Genomic DNA, 23,893 nt, shown 5'->3' with positions numbered 1-23,893 from the left:
ACAAAAATGAAGTTGAAACGCAACTTAACAAGAAAATCAAAATGATAAGAAGTGATAGGGGGTGGTGAATATGAATCTCCTTTTAAACAAATATGTTTAGAATATGGAATTATTCATCAAACAATGGCCCCTTACACGCCCCAATCCAATGGAATTGCAGAAAGAAAGAATCGTTATTAAAGGAGATGATGAACGCATTATTGATAAGTTCTGGTTTGCCACAGAACTTGTGGGGGGAAGCTGTTCTTACGGCTAGCCGAATACTAAATCGAATACCCCATAGCAAAACACAATCCATTCCATATGAAAAATGGAAAAGAAGGAAGCCCAACTTGAATTATTTTAAAGTGTGGGGGTGTTTGGCAAAAGTGCAAGTTCCTAAACCCAAAAGGGTAAAAATAGGACCGAAAACCGTTGATTGTGTTTTCATAGAATATGCGACTAATAGTAAAGCATATCGATTTCTGGTTCATAAATCAGAAAATCCCAACATTCATAATAATACGGTTATAGAATCAGATAATGCTGAGTTCTTTGAAAATATATATCCGTATAAAAAGGAATGCGAGTCGGTTGGTGAAGGATCTAAACGACCTCGGGAAGAAACAAAAGAAAGTACACTTAACCAGGAGTATCCAAGACGTAGTAAACGTCAAAGAACGTCTACTTCATTTGGACTAGATTTTGTGACTTTCTTATTGGAAAATGAGCCTCAAACATTTAAAGAAGCTATGTCTTCTTCGGAATCGTTGTTATGGAAAGAGGCAGTCAATAGTGAAATGGAATCCATATTAAACAACCATACATGGGAATTGGTTGATCTTCCTCCTAAAAAATAAACCGTTGGGTTCTAAATGGATCTTTAAGAAGAAAATGAAAGATGATGGCACTATTGACAAATATAAGGCAAGACTTGTGGTCAAAGGTTATAGACAACGAGAAGGTCTTGACTATTTTGATACATACTCTCCAGTTAGAAAAATTACGTCCATACGAACGTTAGTAGCGTTAGCTGCAGTTTATGATCTTGAAATTCATCAAATGGATGTTAAGACGGCCTTCTTAAATGGAGAGTTGGAGGAAGAAATCTATATGGAACAACCTGAAGGGTTTGTGGTTCCAGGTAAAGAAAAGAAGGTCTGTAGACTTGTTAAGTCCCTTTACGGATTAAAACAAGCACCCAAACAATGGCATGCAAAATTTGACCAAACAATGTTGTCAAATGGATTTAAGATAAATGAATGTTATAAATGTGTGTACATTAAAAATATTTCAAATCACATAGTCATTGTTTGCTTATATGTGGATGATATGCTCATAATGAGTAATTACATTGCCAACATAAATGCTACTAAGCGTATGCTAACTAGCAAGTTTGATATGAAAGACTTGGGAGTTGCTGATTTAATTCTGGGAATTAAGATCCATAAGACTTCTCAAGGTCTGGCATTGTCACAATTTATATTAAGACAATACTTGAAAAATTCAAGCACTTGAGCTTTAAAGTTGCAAAGACTCCAATTGACGTGAATCTTGCATTAGCAAAGAACACGGGTAAAGCATATCACAATTGGACTATGCTCGTATGTTGAGTTGCTTAATGTACATCATGAATTGTACGCGAGCAGATATAGCTTGTGCAATAAGTAAATTGAGTCGATATACGAGCAATCCAGGTCAATCTCATTGGATGGCCATGAAACGAGTTTTTGGGGTATTTAATACATACCCAGTACTTTGCTTTGCACTACAGTAAATATCCTGCGGTCATTGAGGGATACTGTGATGCAAATTGGATCACCGGATCAACTGATTCCAAGTCCACGAGTGGATATGCATTCACTATTGGTGGAGGAGGGGTTTCTTGGAAGTCGTCCAAACAAACTTGTATTGCCCGCTCTACAATGAAGGCTGAGTTCATAGCCTTGGATAAAGCCAGTGAAGAAGCTGAATGGCTCCGAAATTTCTTGGAAGATATTCCATTTTGGCCCAAACCATTGGCACCAATATGCATATATTGTGATAGTCAAGCGGCAATTGGAAGGCTGGGAGCGTTATGTATAACGGTAAATCTCGTCATATACGACGAAGACATAAAACCGTTAGACAATTACTCTCTAGAGGAATTATCACGATTGACTATGTAAAGTCAAGTGATAATGTGCCGGATCCACTCACAAAAGGCCTAACTAGAGGGTAGTTGAGAAATCATCAAGGGGAATGGGACTGTGGCCGAGAACAAGTCATAGTGGCGGTAACTCTACCTAGAAGACTGGAGATCCCAAGATCTAGGTTCAAGGAGATCAAACAAAGTCATTAATGACGGTTCAACATTGCCAAATAAACTTTTGGTCCATTCTCGTGATGAGACAATGTTCAGTACCAAGGATAAAGCATTAAGGCTTTTTAATGATTTCTAAATTTGATACGGGGTATATCAAATAGTGTATCTACGGGATGACACGTTTAGGAATCACCTATGTAAGTGTGAAGTGTTAGCCGCTTCAAGGAGAACTTCGTAAGGCCAGTTCTCTACGCACTTATGAAACCAAACAGTGTTTATGGCTGAAATGAACACAACAATGAGAACCAAATACGGTTAAGGGTTGGTTGTGTGACTTGTGGTTGTCTAGGTATACACAAAAGTTCGACGGTTCAAAGATATCAAATCTACCGATTGATCGAGTATATCCGGCATAAGTTCACTACGGAAAGTTCAAAGGGAAACCTACTTATCCAGATGCAATTAATCCTTACTTGCGAATCACAGTTTTTCATGCATACTTCCGTGATATAGTCATTCCCCATTCATGTGGGGGATTGTTGGGTTTTTTTATGTATTTAATTAATATATTAAATACTTAAAAGATGGTGAATGGGAAATAGAGGGAAATAAAAATTTTGAGTGACATTTTAAGTTTCCCCCCTTGGTAAATGGACATTGTCCCATATTGGAAGAGGAAGAGATTTTTTATGGGTATATAAGTAATTGCTCTTCTTCTAGCTCTTAAAGAGTTGAGAAGAAGGCAAGCCTCGCGCCGGCGTCGGCGTCGGCGTCGCTAACTCGGCTCGGCTCGGCTCGGCTTCGGCTTCGGCTTCGGATTCGGATTCGGATTTGGATTTGGATTTGGATTTGGTCAAATGATCGATTGATTGATTAACTTTTTGGACCAAATTTATTTGTTAATAGTAAAATATTAACAGAAATGTTATTAAATATTTATTTTAATAACAGAATATTAATATTAAATCCAATCCGTTTTTCTATTTTGGTAACAAAAAATTAATTACCCTTCAATTTTCCCTCTTTATTTTCCCTCTTTATTGTTGAGTAAATGGACATTTATGTAATGGCATTTATGCTGTGGCCGTTTTGCATAAACAGCCATTCTGAAGAGTTGCACCTCTTCAGATTTCAGCCCAACTTTGGCTATAAATACAACACTATCCTGCTCAGAATTTCACTACGATTTTCTGAGTTTCTTCTCCTTCTTCTGCATACTTTTAGCATCAAACAAAGCAAAAGTAAGTGTGATTTGCTACCGAACTTTGTGTTCGCTGAAACACTGGGCTTTGAAGTACCACTACACCAGTGTGTAATTCGTTCTATCCTGGGAGGAAATAATCCATAACCTTGGGTACTAGGAGGGGATTAAATTCCTTAAGGAAACACTATAAATTCAGTGGGCTCGAATTGGTTTTCTATTATTTTTGTTGTTCATTTCTGTTTATGTTCATTTCTGTTTATGTTCATTTCTGTTTATATTCATTTATATTTCCAAAATTATTTTATAAATACAGTATACTAACAATCGCTTGCATTTTTTATTTGTGAAGCGCAGCTTTGATTTTGCAGAGTTTGTTCAATGGACAAAGAGGGAAAGAGTAGATATAGAGTTGAGAATGGCGTCCTGAGAAGTGGGACTGGGATATTTTGCTCCTATGCCTGTTAAGTCCTATTTTTAGTGTTTACACTAAATTATACTACTCCCTCCGTTCCAATTTATGTGAACCTGTATGACTGGACACGAAGTTTAAGAAAAGATGAAGACTTTTGGAATTTGTGGTCCTAAAAAATATAAAAAGGGGCCCAGAGTATTTGTATGGTTATAAAAGCTCTCATTAAGGGTAAAATTGTAAGATTAAGCTAAATTGTTTCCAAATTTAGAAAGGGGTCATTCTTTTTTGAACGAACCAAAAAGTAAATAGGTTCACATAAACTGGAACGGAGGGAGTATCAATTTATTTTATTATATAATTGAATAATATAATGAGGTAAGTATATATTCCCCGAGATAACAGCTTTACTCTTTCTATACCGTGCATCACACATTATAATACCCCTCGTAACAATCTTTATATGTTTTTCATTGCCTAAGAATCTCTGTGCTACAACTTTTATTTAACTATATTGGGACAACAACTTTACTATTCTTATATCATTCATAACACATTATGATTCACCTCATAATAATCTTTTATGTTTTTCATTGCGTAAGAATCTATGTATTACAACTTTTATTTAACTACATTGTGAACCAACAAACAACTCCTCAAATGGACGTGTATATATTATTATTATTACTATGTACCAGACGTACTTATTTTAACTGCAAGAAGTAATTATTAGACCGGAATAACATATATCTGTTTCTTTTTTATGTTCTTTTCTTAATCGTGAATCAATAATATGAATTCTAAAGCATTCTATATATATATATATATATATATATATATACACTCTTTAGAACAATATATAAGAGAATATGCACCAAATGATTTTTATTATAAAAAAAATTATTCAACGTTATATAAATAAATGTCGATTAACCAAGACTAAGTGCCAAAACTCCATCCAAAAAATGATATCTGCTTATATTTATTAGTTTAAATTAATATCTTAGCTTCATATTGCTACCATATACATAATTACTTCATATAGCTACTATTCAATTGTTACGGTAGTGTATACAGCAACAAAAAGCGCCTAAAATCAAGGCAGTCCAACTATACGCGCATGTATTCACATGTATTCGTGTTGCTGTATTCATGAATATAACAGTAAAAAGCGCCTAAAAATCAGGGCAGTCGAGCTGTAAGTGCATTTATTCACATGTATTCGTGTCATGTATTCATGAATACAGTAACGGCAATCACCTTAAAAATAGGTATGTCCAGCTATCTAAGAGAGAAAAAACATAAATAGCATATTTCACGCCTTATTTCATGCCTCAATGGTAGTATATACCATAAATACTTATTTTACTATAAAATATAAAAGGTAGCTACAGAAAATAATATTTCAAAATGATTTTGATTTATAATAAATTGGGTGTATACCTTTGCTATAAGAGGTAAAATTTCCTTAAAAATCAGAAGATCCGGGAAGACATACTTTCTGGTTGCTTTCAATTTTCGTTAAACATTTTGGTTCGATTTTAGTAGATCAAAATCTGTTTTTAACAGACGGCTTAAGTCTCTTTTTTGGGATAATATTTGCAGAATTTTTTTTAACTAAAAGGTCTCGTTATCAATTTAAAGCGTATCCACACGAAGAATATCAACACTACCCTGTCTACAGAGTCTATCATACAAGGGGATGAGTTTTGGAATGCTCTCTCCTTCTCTTAAGTTTTGAAGTGACCTTATACTTTATTGAATCAAAAACTGTTCAAAAGAAAAACCATTCCCCAGTAAAAAGGGGGAAGGAGCTGTTCAACCAATCACAAGTAAGCTCTGGCATATTAATTACTTGAAAAAGGGACTATATATAGAACAAAACCGCGAATCAGCTGAGCCCCCAGATTTGAAATTAAGGTTAATTTCCTGGATCTACTGACCGGTGGCCGGTGAATCACTGATCAAAGAGCAGTGTTTAACCTATCACCATATTGTGGAGCACCATAGTGCTGCTTACTAAAGAAAAGTACAGCTTGCTAATCACCTGAGGCTGGGACTAAAGAGTTTCGGGGCACGAAAACAGCTACCATATTCATCACAGATAAGTCTAACAGAAGTTGGCTGGCTACAAAATGGGTTTTTTAACCGTCTTATCATAAGTCAAAGCCGCCTATGAGGCTGAGTATGCAACAACTGAAAATTATATTTGACCCTGATATGAGCAAAGTTTGGAAGAAGGGATAAATTAAAGAGCTAATGAGGAGTTCAACACCATCCTCATCATCGCCATTTCCCAGGTTGATAGGAATAAAAGATTAGTTGAAAAGCCCATTATATAAGATGTTATAACCACCAAACTTCAACTGTCATAGCATTTTCAGATTAGAGCATATACAACAATAGCTGAAAAGAATAAAGCATTTAGGCAATTCATTTTCAGTATCCTTTAGATAATTCATTTTCAACCTCGGTTATGTAAATAACACAAAGCCTGTAACACAAGTTGTGAACATACTGTTGTCTGAAGCGTACAACTCCCTGCAGGATGCATAGACGAGTGGCAATTCTCTAGCAAACCATCAGCACACCTAAATCATAATTCATTTACCTATGGTTGGTGATGAGCCAGTTTTCTTTCTTTCCTTGAGAGAAGTCATACAAATAAACAATTAGGAATATCATATGCAATTTCCTAGCTCTGACTTATGCAAAGCTTGGACTGCATTTATTGTACTCCAAAAGGCTTGTCTTCCAATTTACCCCAACTTCCTTCCTTTACCAACTTTCTTGATGGCACAAGATGAATATATGTGTTCAAAATAAAGTCAATTTCCGTATCCTGGAAGCAAAAGGCACTAAACTACCTCTAAAAGTGTAGATTCTACCCCACTTCAGCAGGGGCAAAAAGTGTAGGTTACTTCCCCTAATGGTTAATGCCTCAACTTACACTCTCGTTACTTGTTGCCCATGTCCACCTTTTTTTATACGTGACCATCTTTTTTTTTCATTCTAAGGCTTTAATGAATCATCAGATTGACAGCTAACTATGGTCATCGACATTCCCACATTTCATCACTATTTCCGAAAAAAATCCAAACAACTTCACCACAATGCATCATCTACCATGTCACTCTATGAAACTTGTGTAGTATGGCTGTAGCAGCTTGAAAGAAAAAGGTAAAGATTGGAGTCAAGACTCACGTAGTAGTGCCTAGGTTGAGAATATCCAAGATCAATAAAAATTCAGATCTAAAATGGCTAACCGAGATACCAAAAAGTTTATTTTGGAACAGTTAATTATGCATCTTTCTGTGTTTGTTTCATGAAATATGCACCATCTATTTAGTGAATAAAGGTTTCAAATTTTAACAAGGAACAGTGAGATAGGAATGCACCAAAGGACAGCAACAACATCATAGAACATTTAACCCCCCAAAAAAAAAAAATCAGAAGATCCAATAGGAACGTCAGAAAAGCTTACCAGAAGGTCCATATCAGAAAAACTATAAAAAGGAAGGTAAGTGTAATCTCATCAATGTTTACCTCTTCATCGTCCTCGTCTCCATCGGATTCTTCATGTCACATAACCTAGAATGAAAGGTAAAGCATTACATTGTTAAAAAATTTCGGTGGATTGGGCCATAAGTCGTCCTTAATTATCTCTCCCACCTGCAGTCACGGGGAAACATATAAAATACCCGAAAGAAGCTGAGCTTTTGGATAGACTTAAATTTGTTGCACTATATAATGTTTTAACTTTTAAGTCTCTGATAAGAAATTCGGAAAAATAACAAAAGATGAAATAATCTCAGCAGTTGTTTACATATACTGCCACAATTATGAACTCATCAAACGATGAGCAATAAGAATGCAACAAAGTTTTTTTTTTTTTGATAAGGTGAAGATTTTATTAAAAACAGTATCAAGCTGATACTGTAAACGAATTTGGAGGAGGCTGGCTTCGAACCTGGGTCAATGCAACAAAGTAAATAGTGTCAAGCACTCGGATATATAAATTACATAATTATGAACGCATCAAACGGACGAGCAATAAGAATGCAACAACGTAAATAGTCTCAAGCAATCGTTTACATGAACTGCCATAATTATGAACTCATAAAACGATGAGCAACAAGAATTCAACAAAGTAAATAGTCTCAGGCAGTCGGAGACAGCAATTACCTCATCACTAAGCCCATCTGCAATATCTTTTAGCTGAGTTTCAGAAAACCAACTAAAAAGTCTGCATCCATCAGCATATGGTTATTGGTGATAAAATATATGCTAAGAAAATGATCAAAGATACTTTTCTCACCAGATCAGTAGAAGTTGGACTACATACTAACAACTAGGAAAATTAAACCAAGCAATCGTTTCTATATGTCTTTTGTTCTTCAATTTCTTACTATAATATACAGACTGCAAACAAAGACCCACTGAACCAAACAAAGGGAAAAAACAATAGCAAATGTGGTACTAGAGAAATTACACACTAGATCTAACAAGTGAAACGAATGAACACGTGTAATGTGGTACTAGAGAAATTACATACTAGATCTAACAAGTGAAACGAACCAACACGTGTAATGTGGTACTAGAGAGAATCATAGCTTTGTCTTATAATGACAAGTCTGGTTGGCGAGCTTCCTGTTAAGAACATCGATGTACAAATCGCAAGAAGTGGTAGTTTTCACGTGAATTTTGACCAGAACTCGGACCACCCCTGACAATTTCACGTAAGTAGTGAGGGGTAACATACCAGAACCGGAAAGGACGTCGGAATACAAACCGGAATCGGAAAGCAATCGATCGGCCATCACGGTAAGGGTAATATTCATCGGACGCGTTTCACGGGAACCTATCTCGCCGGCCGGAATAGGGGCATCTCCTATGACCTGGCCCTTATACTGCAGGATGGCGGAAGTAGAGTCGTACTTGAACCCGACCCGGTTGGGATTTGTGACAGAAAGGTCGGCCTGAAGGGTGACGTTGAGGTGAACCTTAAGCCTGACGATGTCGACGGAGAAATCCATATCCCGTAGAGAAACGGAGTTAACGGTGGTGACGGGCTTTTTGGCTTTAAAAACGGTGAGGCCCAAGATGAGGAAGAGAAGGCCCAGAAGGAGAAGGACGGCGAGGCAGATGAAGCAGCAATTTCTTCCTCTTCTCGATCCGTAATTTGGAAGCCGCGTCATTCCGGTGGATTTGTTGCCTTGTTTTGATTCCACGTCCATTTAGGGACCGAGAATGAGATTCAGATACCCATACCACGTTAGCTGACAAATAGATACTTATGTGTGTGCTTCAATTAAACGCCCAACTACTTTTTTGAGGATAACAGTAAACTGGATTTAATGCAGTATATCAGTTTGATCTCCTCAACAAACAAAGAATTTAGAAGGCTATGGCACAAACCTTCCGGAGCATTTACTGCACAGCCAAATTCAGCTGATGCCCTCGTCACTCCTTCTACCTCCTCAAAACCGCGTGACGTTTATGCTACCGAAGGGTTAAAAATGTATTGTAAAAGGTTTAAAAATAGCCTTGGTTCACATATTGAGCTAAAAATACTCATTCATTCACTTTTTTTTGTTCACTTATGTCCTTTGACCGTTAGGTTAATGTTGAATTAAAAATAATAATTATTTAAATTCCACGTCCCAACTTCTTATTAGTCGAAATTAAAACAGCTTACCTATTAGAAAGACCGTCCATATCTACCCACTCCAAACTCTAACCCGTCCCAAATAAAAAGTTCAACTAGAAAAAAGGCCCCCACTTCCATCTAACTCCAACTTATAAAAGGCCAACTTATAGGAAGAAGGCCAACAGATTTTAAAGCAAGAACATCGTGCTTCAGTTCATATAGTAGAGGCATCCTAAATCTTCTTTAGCTTTTCTACTACAACAACAGGATTTGCCTTAGCAATAGCATCCCGACCAGCATTCTTATAATCATATGGGTAGTCGTGCTTGTCAGAATAACGATGAGCCGCACAGAAAAGATTTCCACACTTGCAATTGAATCCCGTTAAACCTACACACTTGCGACAAGTAGTGCACCTAGTTGGGCCCTTTTTTGGCTTCACATCCAAACTCTGACCTGAGGATAAATTTGAAGATGCTTATGTAGAGAGAATCTTCGATTCCACAGATCCCGGTTGCACATGGTCGCACCAGTGACAATAGGCTCTTTGTCATTACTGCTAGAGTTTCCATTTACAATGTTTCGATTGATGTAGCTGCAAATTTAGTCTGTCTTGCTTCAGTATCATGTCCTTGTTACACTTAGAACACATATTCATGGTAGTTGCACTATCCACAGTTGTTGATGCAAAGGATGGGACCTTCTGGCGCTTGGCAGCCTGTCTCTTTGGAAGACTTCATTTTTTGTAGCAGTGTTTGGGAAAACGGGTAGATATGGATGGGTCTTTTTAATAGATTAGATGTTTTAATTTCTACCAATAAAAAATTGCCACGTAAAATTTAAATAATTATTATTTTTAATTCAGCATTAGCCTAACGGTCAAAGAGCATAAGTGAACTAAAAAGGTGGATGGATGGGTGTTTTTAACCCAATAGGTGGATGAAGGGTATTTTTAAACCTTTTTCAATAGTTTAGGGGCATTTTTAACCCTTTTCCGTTTATGCTATGTTGGCCAGACTCTCCAAAATGTTGCCGCACCCGTGTCGAATCCTCCAAAAATGTACTACTTTTGGAGGATCCGACACGTACCCGCCGATATTTTGGGAGAGTCCGAGCAACATAGCATTTAGGTAGTTTTGGACATAACTTTGATTAAAATTTAAAAAAAAATTGTTATAAAACAATAAAAGAAGAAAAGAATATTATAGTGAAAAGTAGAGAGAGGATTCTTAGCTAGCGTTTGGCCATAGATTTCCAAATTTGTTTGAAAAATCTGATTTGGGTGAAGTTTGGTTTGAAGATGAAAATATGTTTGGACATCAGTTTTCAAAACATATTTCCCAAATTTATTTTGGAAAAACATGAAACATGACTTATACCCACAAGTTCTAAAAACTATCACAAATACCCAACAGTACCATTATCAATAACATTCATTATATTATCGCTCATAGTCTTGAACATAAATAAATTTGGTAGAAAATTATCATTTTTATAATGAACTACACGATACACTATCAGATGACCGAGAAGACGAAGGAACATTATTATCAAATAATAAATGGTGGGCTTTTTATAAAATATAAGGTTTTGGAAAAATTTTAAAAATATAATAGTGATATTTTGGCCCAAAACCAGCCATTGAGCTGGTTTTGGGATTTGGGATTTTGCCAAAATGTAGGCAAAATCTAAGGCCAAATATGTGTTTGCCAAATAAAACCCAAATTTATTTTGGCAAAATCTATGGCCAAACGGGTCCTTATTGATTTGGGATGAATCACAATAGAATAGAACTTCTCTATTTATAGGGAAAAAGTGACTTAGTCGCCAACAAAGCATAAAATCTCTCTAAAATATAGACATTCACCTTAAATACAATTATATTTATAACACTTCCCCTTGAATGTCTATTCAACAGAAAATGGATCTCGTTAAAGCTTTAACTAAAATAAAACCCAATGAAAAAAATAGTACACATATCTAACAATACGCATTTTGGTTGCCTCGTTAAAAACCTTGCAAGGAAAACCTAATGGGACAAAACCTTGTAAGGGAGAGTACAACGCGTACTAACTCCCCCTGATGAGAGTATCGATTCACATCTTTAAGCCTTCGCATTCCAATCTGTCACGACCCAAACCGATGGGTTGCGACGGGCACCCGGTTCCTTACTCACCTGAGTACCAACATAACGTATCTTTTCGTATCATGCTATCATTGGTAAATGGGCCAAAAGGCCACAACTCGTAATGTATAACTATAAATGGGAAACACTGTATCAATGAACCGCCTTTCTTAAAACATGAATACATATGGGCCGTTAAGGCCTCTGACATACTGTAAAAAATGAACCTTTGTCTACAAAGTCTCTAATAGTATTTGACATCAAATGGGACAGGGTACTGGCCTACCCATATGTCTGTAGTAAAATTCTGACACGGTGACTCATAGACTCGGCTGCACTCCGAATGAAGTGGAGTCTTACCGATCCTTCACTGAATGCTAACCTCGTCTACTACGAGGGCTCGTCAAACTGATTGTCTATACCTGCAGGCACTAATTCAGCGTCCCCAACAAAAATGACGTCAGTATGAATAATGTACCGAGTATGTAAGGCACATAAATAAGTACATAAAAGACATGGAAGAAATATGGAGTAAATGACTCGACCTGCAAGTCTGGATACTGTAACTCATGAAATACTTACATGCATATGCATATGAATGTCATGTCGTGCATATGTACATATGTTCATAACTTCATCAAGCCTCTGAGGGCATCCCATCATATCATCTCGGCCACTGTGGGCAAAATCATTAACGTATACCAGCTGATTAGGTGGTGGTGCGTATATAACGCCATAACCTTTTCCCATATATATATATATATATATATATATATATATATAACATCATCTTGTCATGGGTCAATGTACATGTATAAATGAATGCAATGCACGAGAAATACGTCAATAAAATATTTCGGAATGTCATAAGACCATTATGCCTTTGATTAATGTCATAAAGTAAACCTTTTTTCAACTTACGTATTTTTCTGAGACCCATGCACAAAAGATGTAATAATAAGACACATGGGGATTCAAGAACATAGGCACCTCTAATATTTCTATGAATAGAGTCATTTATGGAAGTTGTGCATTTGCTTGTTTCTTTTGTGTCGTATAGATTGTGCCAAAAAGAAAAAAAGAATAGCCAGTAACATACTTGAACCGATTTTGTTGACAATCCCTCTAACACACGTCAATTGCGACAACACGTAACGGCGGATCGAAGTAGGGAAAAATCCGTATGATATTCTTGAGAAAGATTGCTCTGTACTCCCTTAGAATCACAAGCCCCACGTTGATTGTTGTCCCCTAGTAATTATCCAAGATTCTCACTTAATTACATTGTTAATCTTCCACCAAAAACCCACAGTTAACCAAATATCCACATAATTAAAGAATTATCTCAAATTACTTAAAATACTACTTACTTTTAACACACTTTATACACCTTACTATCATGGTCATGTGGTACCTTGTATGGTACTAGTCCATAAATATCGGGTATTATAGCACGGACTGTATTTTATCCCAAATTGTCAAACTTTGACCAAACTCATTTTCTTCGATTCACTTACCTTCTCACCTTCACGAATTTACTTATCACTTGTTTGAAATAGTACAATACTTATAATCTCAAAATAATCTCATTTTAGAGCTTATGTCGATTAACTTACGATAAAACTTCAACTTAAGAAAATGCGGGATGTAACATCTCATTTCCGAGCTTATATCAATTTACTTATGGCGTATTTCCACGTTCGAAAACAAGGGGTGTAATACAATCTTGGCACTAGCTTCTTGAAGGTTGACGTCGGCAGAAATTTGATGAATTAATCATCCATATTTAAATATCTAGTTTACTCGTCATGTAATTTCACCATATTTTTTATTTGTGTAGTACAAATCAGGCAATAAAGCGGGTAGTTTTCATATACATATTACCCCGCTACAGTTGTAGTAATATAAAGATATTAAATCTCCTGATTATTTATAGTCTCAATACAACCAATCGCTTTTGCGATTACTTTTGAAACTCAATAAGTTTCTTTGAGATTTACTACAACACAATGTCTTATTGATAATTAGTTTTATTCCTCCAAAATAGTAATAATTGGCTCTTCTAGAGCTCTTAATTAGTTTGGTACTACCACATATTCATCAACATCCATATGGTGAATATTTTTTTCAAAGAGAAAGTTGTACCATTATGGTCATGGTCAAATTATATGCAAGATTCGTTTCTTGCATTACTGTTATCCTTTAATAATCACATTACCAAAATATTTTGGCGTACAATAGGTACGTGACCAATGATCATTCATGCCGGCCATAATAATGACTTTATTTTTTTTATATCATCTCAAACCTCCTTCTAGAGGCGAGTGTGGTATATTAACTACCACTAGCACATTCATATTCTTCCAAGAATGAATATGTATTCATAAATCACATGTTGTCATAATCACATCATGAATGGACCATAATCATCAATATGTGCTTTATAGAATCTCATGTCAAATCGATGACACATATTATTTTCACAGAGTGACGGATTATTTTGAGAATCCTTATTGTTCTTATTGCCACAGTGATGATGATTATAATTTCATCTATTACCATGTCTATATCCATTGATACCTTTATGATAATAATTTTATCTTCTTTCAGACTTATCACATACTGCTACTACATTCTCTTAAGGAAACAAGAATAAAGCAAATTCAATGGGTCGGGTTTTCACTTTTTATGACCACAATCATACATAAATTTGACCATGGCAAGTCATAGAAATTTTACCACTTCGGGTGGTTATAATTTCTTACAAACTCCATTAGAGTTATAATCAAAATTTATTGTCTTCACTTGTATTTAAAATCAAATTATAGAATGTCAAGAATTTAAAAGAGAAAAATAAGGTAAAATACTTAACTTAAATCTAGAATTTATTCCTGAGGGAAGTTCATGGAACAATTGACAATCATTACGTATACGGTAGAAATCGGGGCTACCCGATTTCATTCTTTGGTCGAGATAGGAACATCATCCCCGAGGATCTGGGATGTCGAGTCCGGATCGAGGTCGACACCGATTGCGGCCAGAAAGAGGCAAACTTTGAGTGGAATCGGCATAGCTTCATGACGGAAAAGGCGATATATCCGTGATTAGTCGAGGATCATGGCGTGAATCTCGGAACGAATCAATCTACAGCAGTTAATTAGATGTTAATATGGTTTCCTATCATAATTAGAAGTTTACCTTATTTAGGACTCTTCTATTATATAAAAAGGGATCTCATTCATTTGTAAGGGGATGATTATTCAAAAATAAGAATACATACATCCACTGCTCTTTATCTTACTTTCCATTCGTTACTGTTCATCATTGTTGTTTCATTTCTTTACTGTTATTATTATTGCTCTATCTCGAGACCATCTTGAATCGAGGTCGAGACTGCACTCGCATACTGGTTTGATCTATCTTATCTCCTAATTCATTTATTTAATTCCTTGTCTATCAATTGGTATTGGATTGAACCACATATCCTTAAAACCACAATATAAGTTTAATTGTTACTCGAATTTGAGGGTAAACAGGTTGGCGCCTACCGTGGAGCTAAGGATAATAGTGATTGTTCGATGCTGATTCTGATTACACACATTATTTCACGCTTGTTCTTGTCAAGTATTTTTGCTTTCAGGTTAAAACATGTCAAACTCACAAAACGCACCTGCACATGGTGATAATGATCTCGGGTTTTACGGGGAGAACGACAATATAATTGCTCTAGGAGTTGAGGTGCCACTGGTTAATCTCGGGGAAGCACCAGTTGCCGATCCAGTCGATGTAAGTTCGCATGTTGCTTTAAATGCGGACCTGGGCACGGACCCCAAAGGGAGTGTATGCAGGGAAGGCCGATCTGGTGGCCAAGGTACACAGGGCAGAGGAGATGGAGGAGTTAGTCTCCAGGTGATATTCGAGATGCTACAAGCTCAGCAGGCCGTTATTCCTCAACTTTCAAAATCAACATAGAAATCGGAGTGGGGTTGAGCCGAAAATCACTCACCGTGTCGAGCTAGTGCCAGAAAGGTCGAATGGTAACAGATTGGGGATCGATCCTGCAGTAATGTAAATGCTCGAGGAGCTTACCAAGAGAATCGAGTCAGGAGAGAAGAAAATAGAAGCTAATGATAAAAAAGTGGAGACATAAAACTCTTGAGTTGATCAGATACCAGGGGCACCGCCAATCTTGAAAGGGATTGATTCGAAGAAGTTTGTACAAAAGTCGTTTCCTCAAAGTGCGGCTCCGAAGCCTATTCCAAAGAAATTTTATATGCCAGACATACCCAAATATAGTGGGACCACCGATTCCAACGAGCATGTTACTTCATATACATGCGCCATCAAGGGTAACGATTTACACGATGATGAGATCGAATCTATGCTATTGAAAAAGTTCGGAGAGACCCTTTCAAAAGGAGCAAGGATTTAGTATCACAACCTGCCGCCGAATTCTATCGACTCATTTGCCATGTTAGCAGATTCTTTCATAAAAGCGCACGCCGGGGCCATAAAGGTCAGAACAGGAAAATCGAACCTTTCCAAGGTAAGACAGAGGGATAGCGAAATGCTGAGGGAGTTCATATTCGATTTCAAATGGAACGCATAGAGTAGCCACCTGTCACAGATGATTGGGTTGTTCAAGCTTTCACCCAAGGGTTGAACGAGCGTAGTTCGATAGCGTCACGTCAGTTGAAACAAAATTTGATCGAGTATCCAGCTGTAACTTGGGCAGATATGCATAATCGATATCAATCGAAGATCAGGGTCGGGGACGACCAATTAGGAGCCCCTTCCGGTTCAGTACATCCAAACAGGTCAGCAGTTAAAACCCAGAGGGACGTCGACAGGGAGCCAAGGTCGAACAAAGAACGATATCAACCATATACCACAGATCGAAGGAACAATGGTTCAGGATGCAATTCCGCCCGGAATGATCAAAGAAGTGATCGAGGACAGAATTCTCGGGGACTTATGAGCAAAAGTGGTGTTGATAAGCATGTCGACACCATAGAGGCACCTAGGTTATCGGAATACAATTTTAGCATCGACGCATCGGGCATTGTAGCAGCAATCGGAAAGATCAAAGATACTAGGTGGCCTAGACCCATACAGACTGATCCTTCCCAAAGGAACCCAAATTTGATGTGCAAGTATCATGGCACACATGGTCACAGGACCGAGAATTGCAGGCAATTAAGGGAGGAGGTAGGCCGTCTATTCAATGAGGGCCACCTTCGAGAGTTCCTCAGCGATCGAGCCAAGAATCATTTTAGAGAAAGGGACGCCAACAGGAAAAATGAACAGGAGGAACCCCAACATGTCATTCATATGATCGTCGGCAGGGTCGACATTCCACAGGGACCCATATTAAAATGCACTAAGGTATCAATCACTAGGGAAGAACGAACCCGAGATTATGTGCCCGAAGGCTCTTTATCATTCGACGACGAAGAAGCAGAAGGCATTTCTTAGCCCCACAACGACGCGCTGGTAATTTCTATCTTATTAAATAAAGCTCAAGTTAAGCGTTTTTTAGTGGATCCAGGTAGCTCGGCGAATATCATCCGATCGAGGGTCGTGGAGTAGCTCGGCCTACAAGATCAAATTGTGCCCGCAGCTCGGGTAATGACTTCAATATGGCCAGTGAAACAACTAAAGAGGAGATCATTCTACCGGTGAACGTGGAAGGAACCATTCAAGATACCAAGTTCCACGTGATCGAGGGAAACATGAGGTACAATACCCTACTCGGAAGACCTTGGATCCATAATATGGGGGCAGTCCCTTTGATTCTCCACCAAATGATGAAATTCCCGACGTCGGACGGTGTAAAAATAGTATGCGGGGAGCAGCATGCTGCAAAGGAAATGTTTGCGGTCGACGAGGTAACACCGATATCAACATTATCAACCTCGGAAAGGTCGAGCATCAATGGTAAATAGGAAGCCAAATAGCAATCACAACCACTAGCCTCGATCGAATCGGGGAAGCAGGAGATAGAAGAAGAAGAGGAGGAGGATTTTCTAACCCCTCGAACCTTTATTGTTCCCGAAGATTCCGACGCCACCAAATCAACGGTCCAAGAGCTGGAACAAGTTATATTGATCGAGTACCTGCCCGAGCGAAAGGTATACCTGGGAATGGGATTAACTCCCGAACTCATGAAAGAGCTAATTCAATTTCTTATTGATAACATGGATTGTTTTGCTTGGTCCTATTTAGACATGACAGGGATCCCACCGGAAATAACGACGCATTGGCTAATCCTGAACCCTAGGTTCAAACTGGTGAAGCAAAAGAGAAGACCCCAGTCCGAGGTAAAGCATGCATTCATAAAGGACGAGGAGCTTTGGCAGCCATGGTTGCTGCGAGCTCTCCCCAGCCTTTGGCTGTGGGAGAGAAAACCCAAAACCTTCATGAAACACTGCCAAATTTGAATCCAAAACAAACCTACGCTGCCCAGTTATTTACAAAGAAATCTGCCGCAGTTTCGTCGAAATTTGAATTGATTCTTGTTAACATTGTTCATGGAGAACCAACGGTGGAATTCACCATCGAAGAAGTTAATGCATTCACCATTGAAGAAGGATTACACCAAGTTGTAATTCTTAAGTTTTCGTATGGTAAACCAAACCTACATGAGCTCAAACGAGTTATATCAAAGCAGCTTGATATTAAAGGAAACTGCAACTTTGGACAGTTGGAGTTTAGACATATTTTGGTCAGGTGCGATTTATTTGAAGACTATGTTCAAATTCTGTCAAGATCAACAGGTTATATTAAGGCGAAGGGTGACGAATTCTTTTTTAGATCATTCCCATGGACGATAGGATTTAATCCACGTGAAGAAACATCAAAAACAGTGGTATGGATCTCTCTACCAAATCTGCTTGCAAATTTCTTCGCAAAAAGGTCGTTAATGTCCATAGCTTCAGCAGTGGAAAAGCCATTAGCAGTGGACAAAGCGAGTCAAGATAGAACGCGACCAAGTACGGCGAGGGTTAAGGTACTACTTGATTTACTGGACAAACATCCTAAGAGAGTTAGGATTAATATTGTGGAGAAAATTTCTGGGAAATTAGTCGAGCATTATCAGGAAATAGTATATGATAATCTCCCTAAATATTGTACCTGTTGTAAGCATCAAGGGCATGATGAAAAATCGTGTCGTTGGAGAATCGAGAAAAATAAGGAAGATGTAGTTGTTGTGGATGAAAGTGAAGGACTGGGCAGTCTGGACAAATTGCAAGGTGATGCTAGGGAATATCTTAATGCCAAAAGGGGTGTGCAATTAAGAGATGAAGCAGCAAAAGACAACACTGTCGTGCAACAGGTTTTGCAAACAGATGGAGGAAAGCAAAGTGCTACTGTGAACAACAACAAACTGTAAATTGTGAATTTGATGATAACCATGCAGGTGCAACATTCATGATTGACAAAGGTCCACCTAAACCTACAAGGGATGTTCCTGCCAAGATAGCATTAGCAAGGATTTTTAATGCTGTGAATCCAATCGTTGAAGCCTATGATAAGCTGGATCAATCTAAAGCTGCAACTGTCATGCATAGTAAAAATCAAAGTGGACATACTGGTGAAGAGATGAATCAGGAGATGCAACAATATGTAGAGAATGAAGTGCTAGAGTCTGCAATTGCTACAGGCTCAAAGAATGATCGTGCAAAGGCTAATGAGAATATAAGGTATGTTGATGCATTGCAAGAAGCTACTGATTATGCTTCAGGTAGTCCAGAGAATGTGAATGAAAGAATTGATAGGACTACTAGGGATGTAATTTATGAAGGAAAGGATAATGAAGATGTGAGGGCTGTTACTTCAGGAGGAAAGGATGGCATTGAGGCTAAACACACGAACTCACCAGCTGTAGGAGAAAAGCAGAACACTGCTGAACCTGGTACTGCCCAGTTTTTAGGGAATCAAAATGTTGGTCAAACGGGTATAATTTTGAAAACTGGAACTGCAGATACACTTAATGATGGTAGTAATATTAATACGAGAAAAAAGGATGAAGGGTGGAACATGGTAACATCTAGAAAATCACCTACGAAGAAGGTGCATTCACCAAAATAACAGAAAAATGATGCTCGACGAAATGCCTCCAGCAGTGTTTCCAATACAAATGCCTTTGAGACTCTTGCGTCAGAGGAAGATGTTGAACATGGTACAACAGGTACAAATAAGGATATGATGTCCAAGCAAATAGTTCCACTCACCAGCAGTGGAAAAGATGCACAGGGCAGTGAGAATTCAGCTATGAAATCGGGTGTTCGACAGCAAGTCGTGGAGGAACTAATGGGCAATGCACACAGCTCCAATATTCCTACATTGAATTTTTCCAACCCTCATGTCGAACAAATTATCAATGAGGCGCAGAACGCAATGATGAAGCATACTAATATGGTTAAACAACCATTGGTCACTTTGAACACCTTAGTTTTTGAAGTGCCATCACAATCTCTGGAATCCTGTGTTGAACATGGAGGTGAGTTGATGTTGTCCTCTGGGAATAACAATGAAGTTATAAAGGCAAATGTGAGAGGGATGGTTATAAAATCTAAGTTATGGTCAGACCAACGTGCTATGAAGATGAAGAAGACTATGGTGATGCGTATGTGGGGAATTCGAGTGAAAAGGATGACCAAGAGAGTGAAGATTCGTTACCTAAAATGGGCAGCTCCACGAAGGTGAATTCCAGTAGCAAACTGAATGCAAAAGCTCCAGTTTTTGTCCTTAAAAATGCACAGCAACATGCTGAAACAACCACAACAACTGACACTCCGATGCCAAATACATCTGCATAGAAGAAGAATGATACAAACACAACAGCCGGTACCTGTATGGAGGAACAATATGCAGCAATACCAATAGGCTTTGAACAGCAGCAACAAATTGAAACTTCCTCTGAAGCTGCGATACCACCATCAAAGGCTGCTCACCAGCAGCAGGAGTTGGAAACACTTGCAATCACTGGACAGCAGCAACGTAATGCAAGCTCTTCAGCTGCTTTAGTATTGCACGCAAATACTGGAAAACAATAGCAGGAATTAAATGCACCACTGATCACATTGGAGGACAGAAAACTATTAGATGCAATGGAGGAAAACACGTTGATGGCACAAGGTAGTGAGAAGTACATGACAAATCAGGTGAAACTGGGCAGAGATATGTATGAAGAGAGCGAGGAAGATGAAATTATGAATCAATATAGGGCAGAGGCAGCAAGAAAAGGTGATTTATCACCTATGCATAGCAGAAAAAGTAAGAAGTCCCGTATAATGGATAGAAGTTGGGACGACAGAGTGAACGAAGATGCAAACGTAAGGCGACTTCCAATGAGAGTTGCCAAACAAAAACAGGCTATCCAAACTACGTCCGCAAAGTCCAATCGTTCAAAGAAGAAAGCATGATGTTTGAAGACATTTTGAAAAAAGTTGATGATGAAGACAAGAGGTTACAAGTTGATGATTTCACAAGAATAGAGAAGAGAGACCATTACTGTTACTTCTACATATTTTATTCTACCATCACATTAGTATTGTTCTATGTAATATCATCACAGAGTATGTTATAAACTCTATGATGATCATAAAATATTTAGTTCTAGCTAGTTCTTTCTTCTTACATGCACGTTAGTAGGTGAGGCTTTTTATGCCTCAATAGGATTAGTAAGGTAAGGTTTAGCCCAGTAGGTGTTTGCTCATATCCTATACCTTTGGAAAGGTGTCCAAATGGTTATGAGATCATATGCCCTCGTGAGACTTTGTCGGCAGCTACACCATGACTCCTCTACATGAGGCTGCCATATAGGGCATTGTGAGGCGCAGAGGAGTGATTATATAGCTAAGGCATAGAGGCAACATTACTGGTGCTATTGTCCCCCTTATTTGTACTCTTCCTATGTGGTTCTTTTTTTGTTTTTTTTATTATTAATAAAACTAGCCCTAGGCCCTTGCCTAGTGGATTTGCTTAAAAAAAAAGAAGAGGTAACTGAAGTTCTCAAAATAGGGTCCATTCGGGAGGTGAAATATCCTGAATGGTTAGCCAACGTAGTCGTAGTCCCTAAAAAGGGAACAATGTTAGAATGTGTGTAGATTATAATGATTTAACCAAGGCATGCCCCAAAGATTCTTTTCCACTGCCTAACATCAATCGCATGATCAACGTCACGGCTGGCCACGAGATCCTTACCTTTCTCGATGCTTATTCTAGGTACAATCAAATTCAAATGAACCCGGAAGACCAGGAAAAGACTTCATTTATCACCATGTATGGAACATATTGTTATAATGTAATGGCCTTCGGGCTAAAAAATGCAGGAGCTACTTACCAACGCCTAGTAAATAAAATGTTCGAAGAACAAATAGGTAAGTCAATGGAAGTTTATATCGATGACATGCTAGTTAAGCCCCTGCGCGCAGAGGACCATTTGCAGGAAACGTTCGAGATTTTGAGGAAATAGAACATGAATCTCAACCCCCGAGAAATATGCTTTCGGGGTCGGCTCGAGCAAATTCTTGGGTTTCGTGATGTCGAATCGGGGGATCGAGATCAACCCCGAAAAAATCAAGCACATGGAAGACATCATCATCATGGACACTGTAAAAACCGTGCAGAGGCTGACTGGACGGATAGCTTCTTTAGGCCGATTCATCTCGAGGTCGTCGGATCGAAGCCACCGATTTTTCTCTCTACTAAAAAAGAAGAACGATTTCACCTGGACCCCGGAATGCCAACAGACATTAGAGGAATTAAAGCGATACCTATCGAGCTCACCACTGGTTCACACTCCAAAAGCAGATGAGAAACTTTACTTGTACTTGGCAGTGTCGTAAATCGCGATAAGTGGTGTCCTAGTTCGAGAAGAGAAGGTACGCAATTTCCCGTTTATTATGTAAATCGAACCATAGGAGAAGTAGAGACTAGATATCCACACTTAGAGAAATTGGCACTTGCAGTAATGAGCACCTCTAGAAAGTTAAAACCATACTTTCAATGTCACCCCATATGAATGTTAACCACTTACCCACTTCGTAATATTTTGCACAAGCCCGAACTATCAGGCCGATTGGCCAAATGGGTCGTCGAACTTAGTGGGTACAATATCGAGTATCAACCCCAAATGGACATCAAGTCTCATATTTTGGCAGACTTCATGGCTGATTTCACGCCAACCCTCGTACCGAAGTTGAAAAGGAACTCTTGTTAAAATCGGGCACATCATCGGGGGTATGGACCCTTTTTACAGACGGTGTTCCGAATGTGAAGGGGTCCGGGCTAGGCATCATTTTGAAGCCGCCCACGAGTAGCACTATTAGGTAGTCTATCAAAACTTCAAGGTTGACTAACAATGAGGCCGAGTACGAGGCCATAATTGCAGGTCTCGAGCTAGATAAAAGCTTGGGAGCAGAAATCATTGAAGCAAAGTGTGGCTCTTTACTGGTGGTCAACCAAGTAAACAAAACCTTCGAAGTTTGAGAGGATAAAAGGCAAAGATATTTGGACAAACTGCAGGTAACTTTGCACCGTTTCAAGGAATGGACTTTACAGCATGTACCTCGAGAACAAAACAGTGAGGCCGATGCACTTGCAAATCTGGGGTCATCGGTCGAGGAAGATGGGATCAGCTCAGGGACTGTCGTTCATCTCTCGAGATCCTTGATCGAGGAAGTTCATGCCGAGATAAACTCTACGAGTTTAACCTAGGATTGGAGGAATAAATATATTGAATACTTGAAGAACGGAAAGCTCCCATCGGACCCTAAGGAGTCGAGGGCCCTATGAACCAAAGCTGCTCGATTCACATTGGCCGAAGATGGAACATTATACAGAAGGACGTTTGATGGACCATTGGCAGTATATTTAGGACCAGGAGACACCGATTATGTTTTACGAGAGGTCCATGAAGGCACTTGTGGGAACCATTCCGGCGCCGAATCACTGATTCACAAAATTGTTAGAGCAGGGTACTACCGGGATAGCATGGAAAAAGTCACTAAGTAGTTTGTTCGAAAATGTGATAAATGTCAAAGGTTTGCACCAATGATCCATCAGCCCGGAGAACAACTTCATTCAGTCCTATCCCATGGCCATTCATGAAATGGGGGTTGGATATCGTCGGCCCTCTGCCATCAGCTCAAGATAAAGCTAAATTCATTTTGTTTATGACTGACTACTTCTAAATGGGTGGAAGCGTAGGACTT

General features: G+C 38.5%; 1 protein-coding gene and 1 pseudogene across 3 annotated transcripts; both read right to left on the bottom strand.

Moving 5' to 3' along the window:
- Positions 1-6,222: 6,222 nt before the first annotated feature.
- Positions 6,223-9,413, bottom strand: LOC109240359. 3 transcript variants are annotated; one of them, XM_019406990.1, is made up of 3 exons: positions 8,083-9,413; positions 7,444-7,488; positions 6,223-7,054 (listed from the first exon to the last, which is right to left on the bottom strand). In XM_019406990.1, exon 1 carries the CDS (start codon positions 9,132-9,134, stop codon positions 8,505-8,507), a length of 630 nt encoding a protein of 209 aa, XP_019262535.1. In that variant the 5' UTR covers positions 9,135-9,413; the 3' UTR covers positions 6,223-7,054; positions 7,444-7,488; positions 8,083-8,504. The 3 variants fall into 3 exon arrangements, with proteins under 3 accessions (XP_019262535.1, XP_019262534.1, XP_019262536.1); XM_019406989.1 differs by having other exon boundaries at positions 6,223-7,488; XM_019406991.1 differs by lacking the exons at positions 6,223-7,054; positions 7,444-7,488 and adding an exon at positions 7,681-7,867.
- A 336-nt stretch (positions 9,414-9,749) lies between these two features.
- LOC109240353 lies at positions 9,750-10,356 on the bottom strand (annotated as a pseudogene).
- Between the last annotated feature and the right edge of the window lie 13,537 nt (positions 10,357-23,893).

Source organism: Nicotiana attenuata, unplaced genomic scaffold (genome assembly GCF_001879085.1).
Source record: "Nicotiana attenuata strain UT unplaced genomic scaffold, NIATTr2, whole genome shotgun sequence".
NCBI lineage: Eukaryota > Viridiplantae > Streptophyta > Magnoliopsida > Solanales > Solanaceae > Nicotiana > Nicotiana attenuata.
This window is presented reverse-complemented; position numbering and strand designations above follow the sequence as displayed.

What these genes read in the sequence shown, in the direction of transcription:
- LOC109240359 (XM_019406989.1), bottom strand. Translation starts at nt 9,134, where the DNA reads ATGGACGTGGAATCAAAACAAGGCAACAAATCCACCGGAATGACGCGG.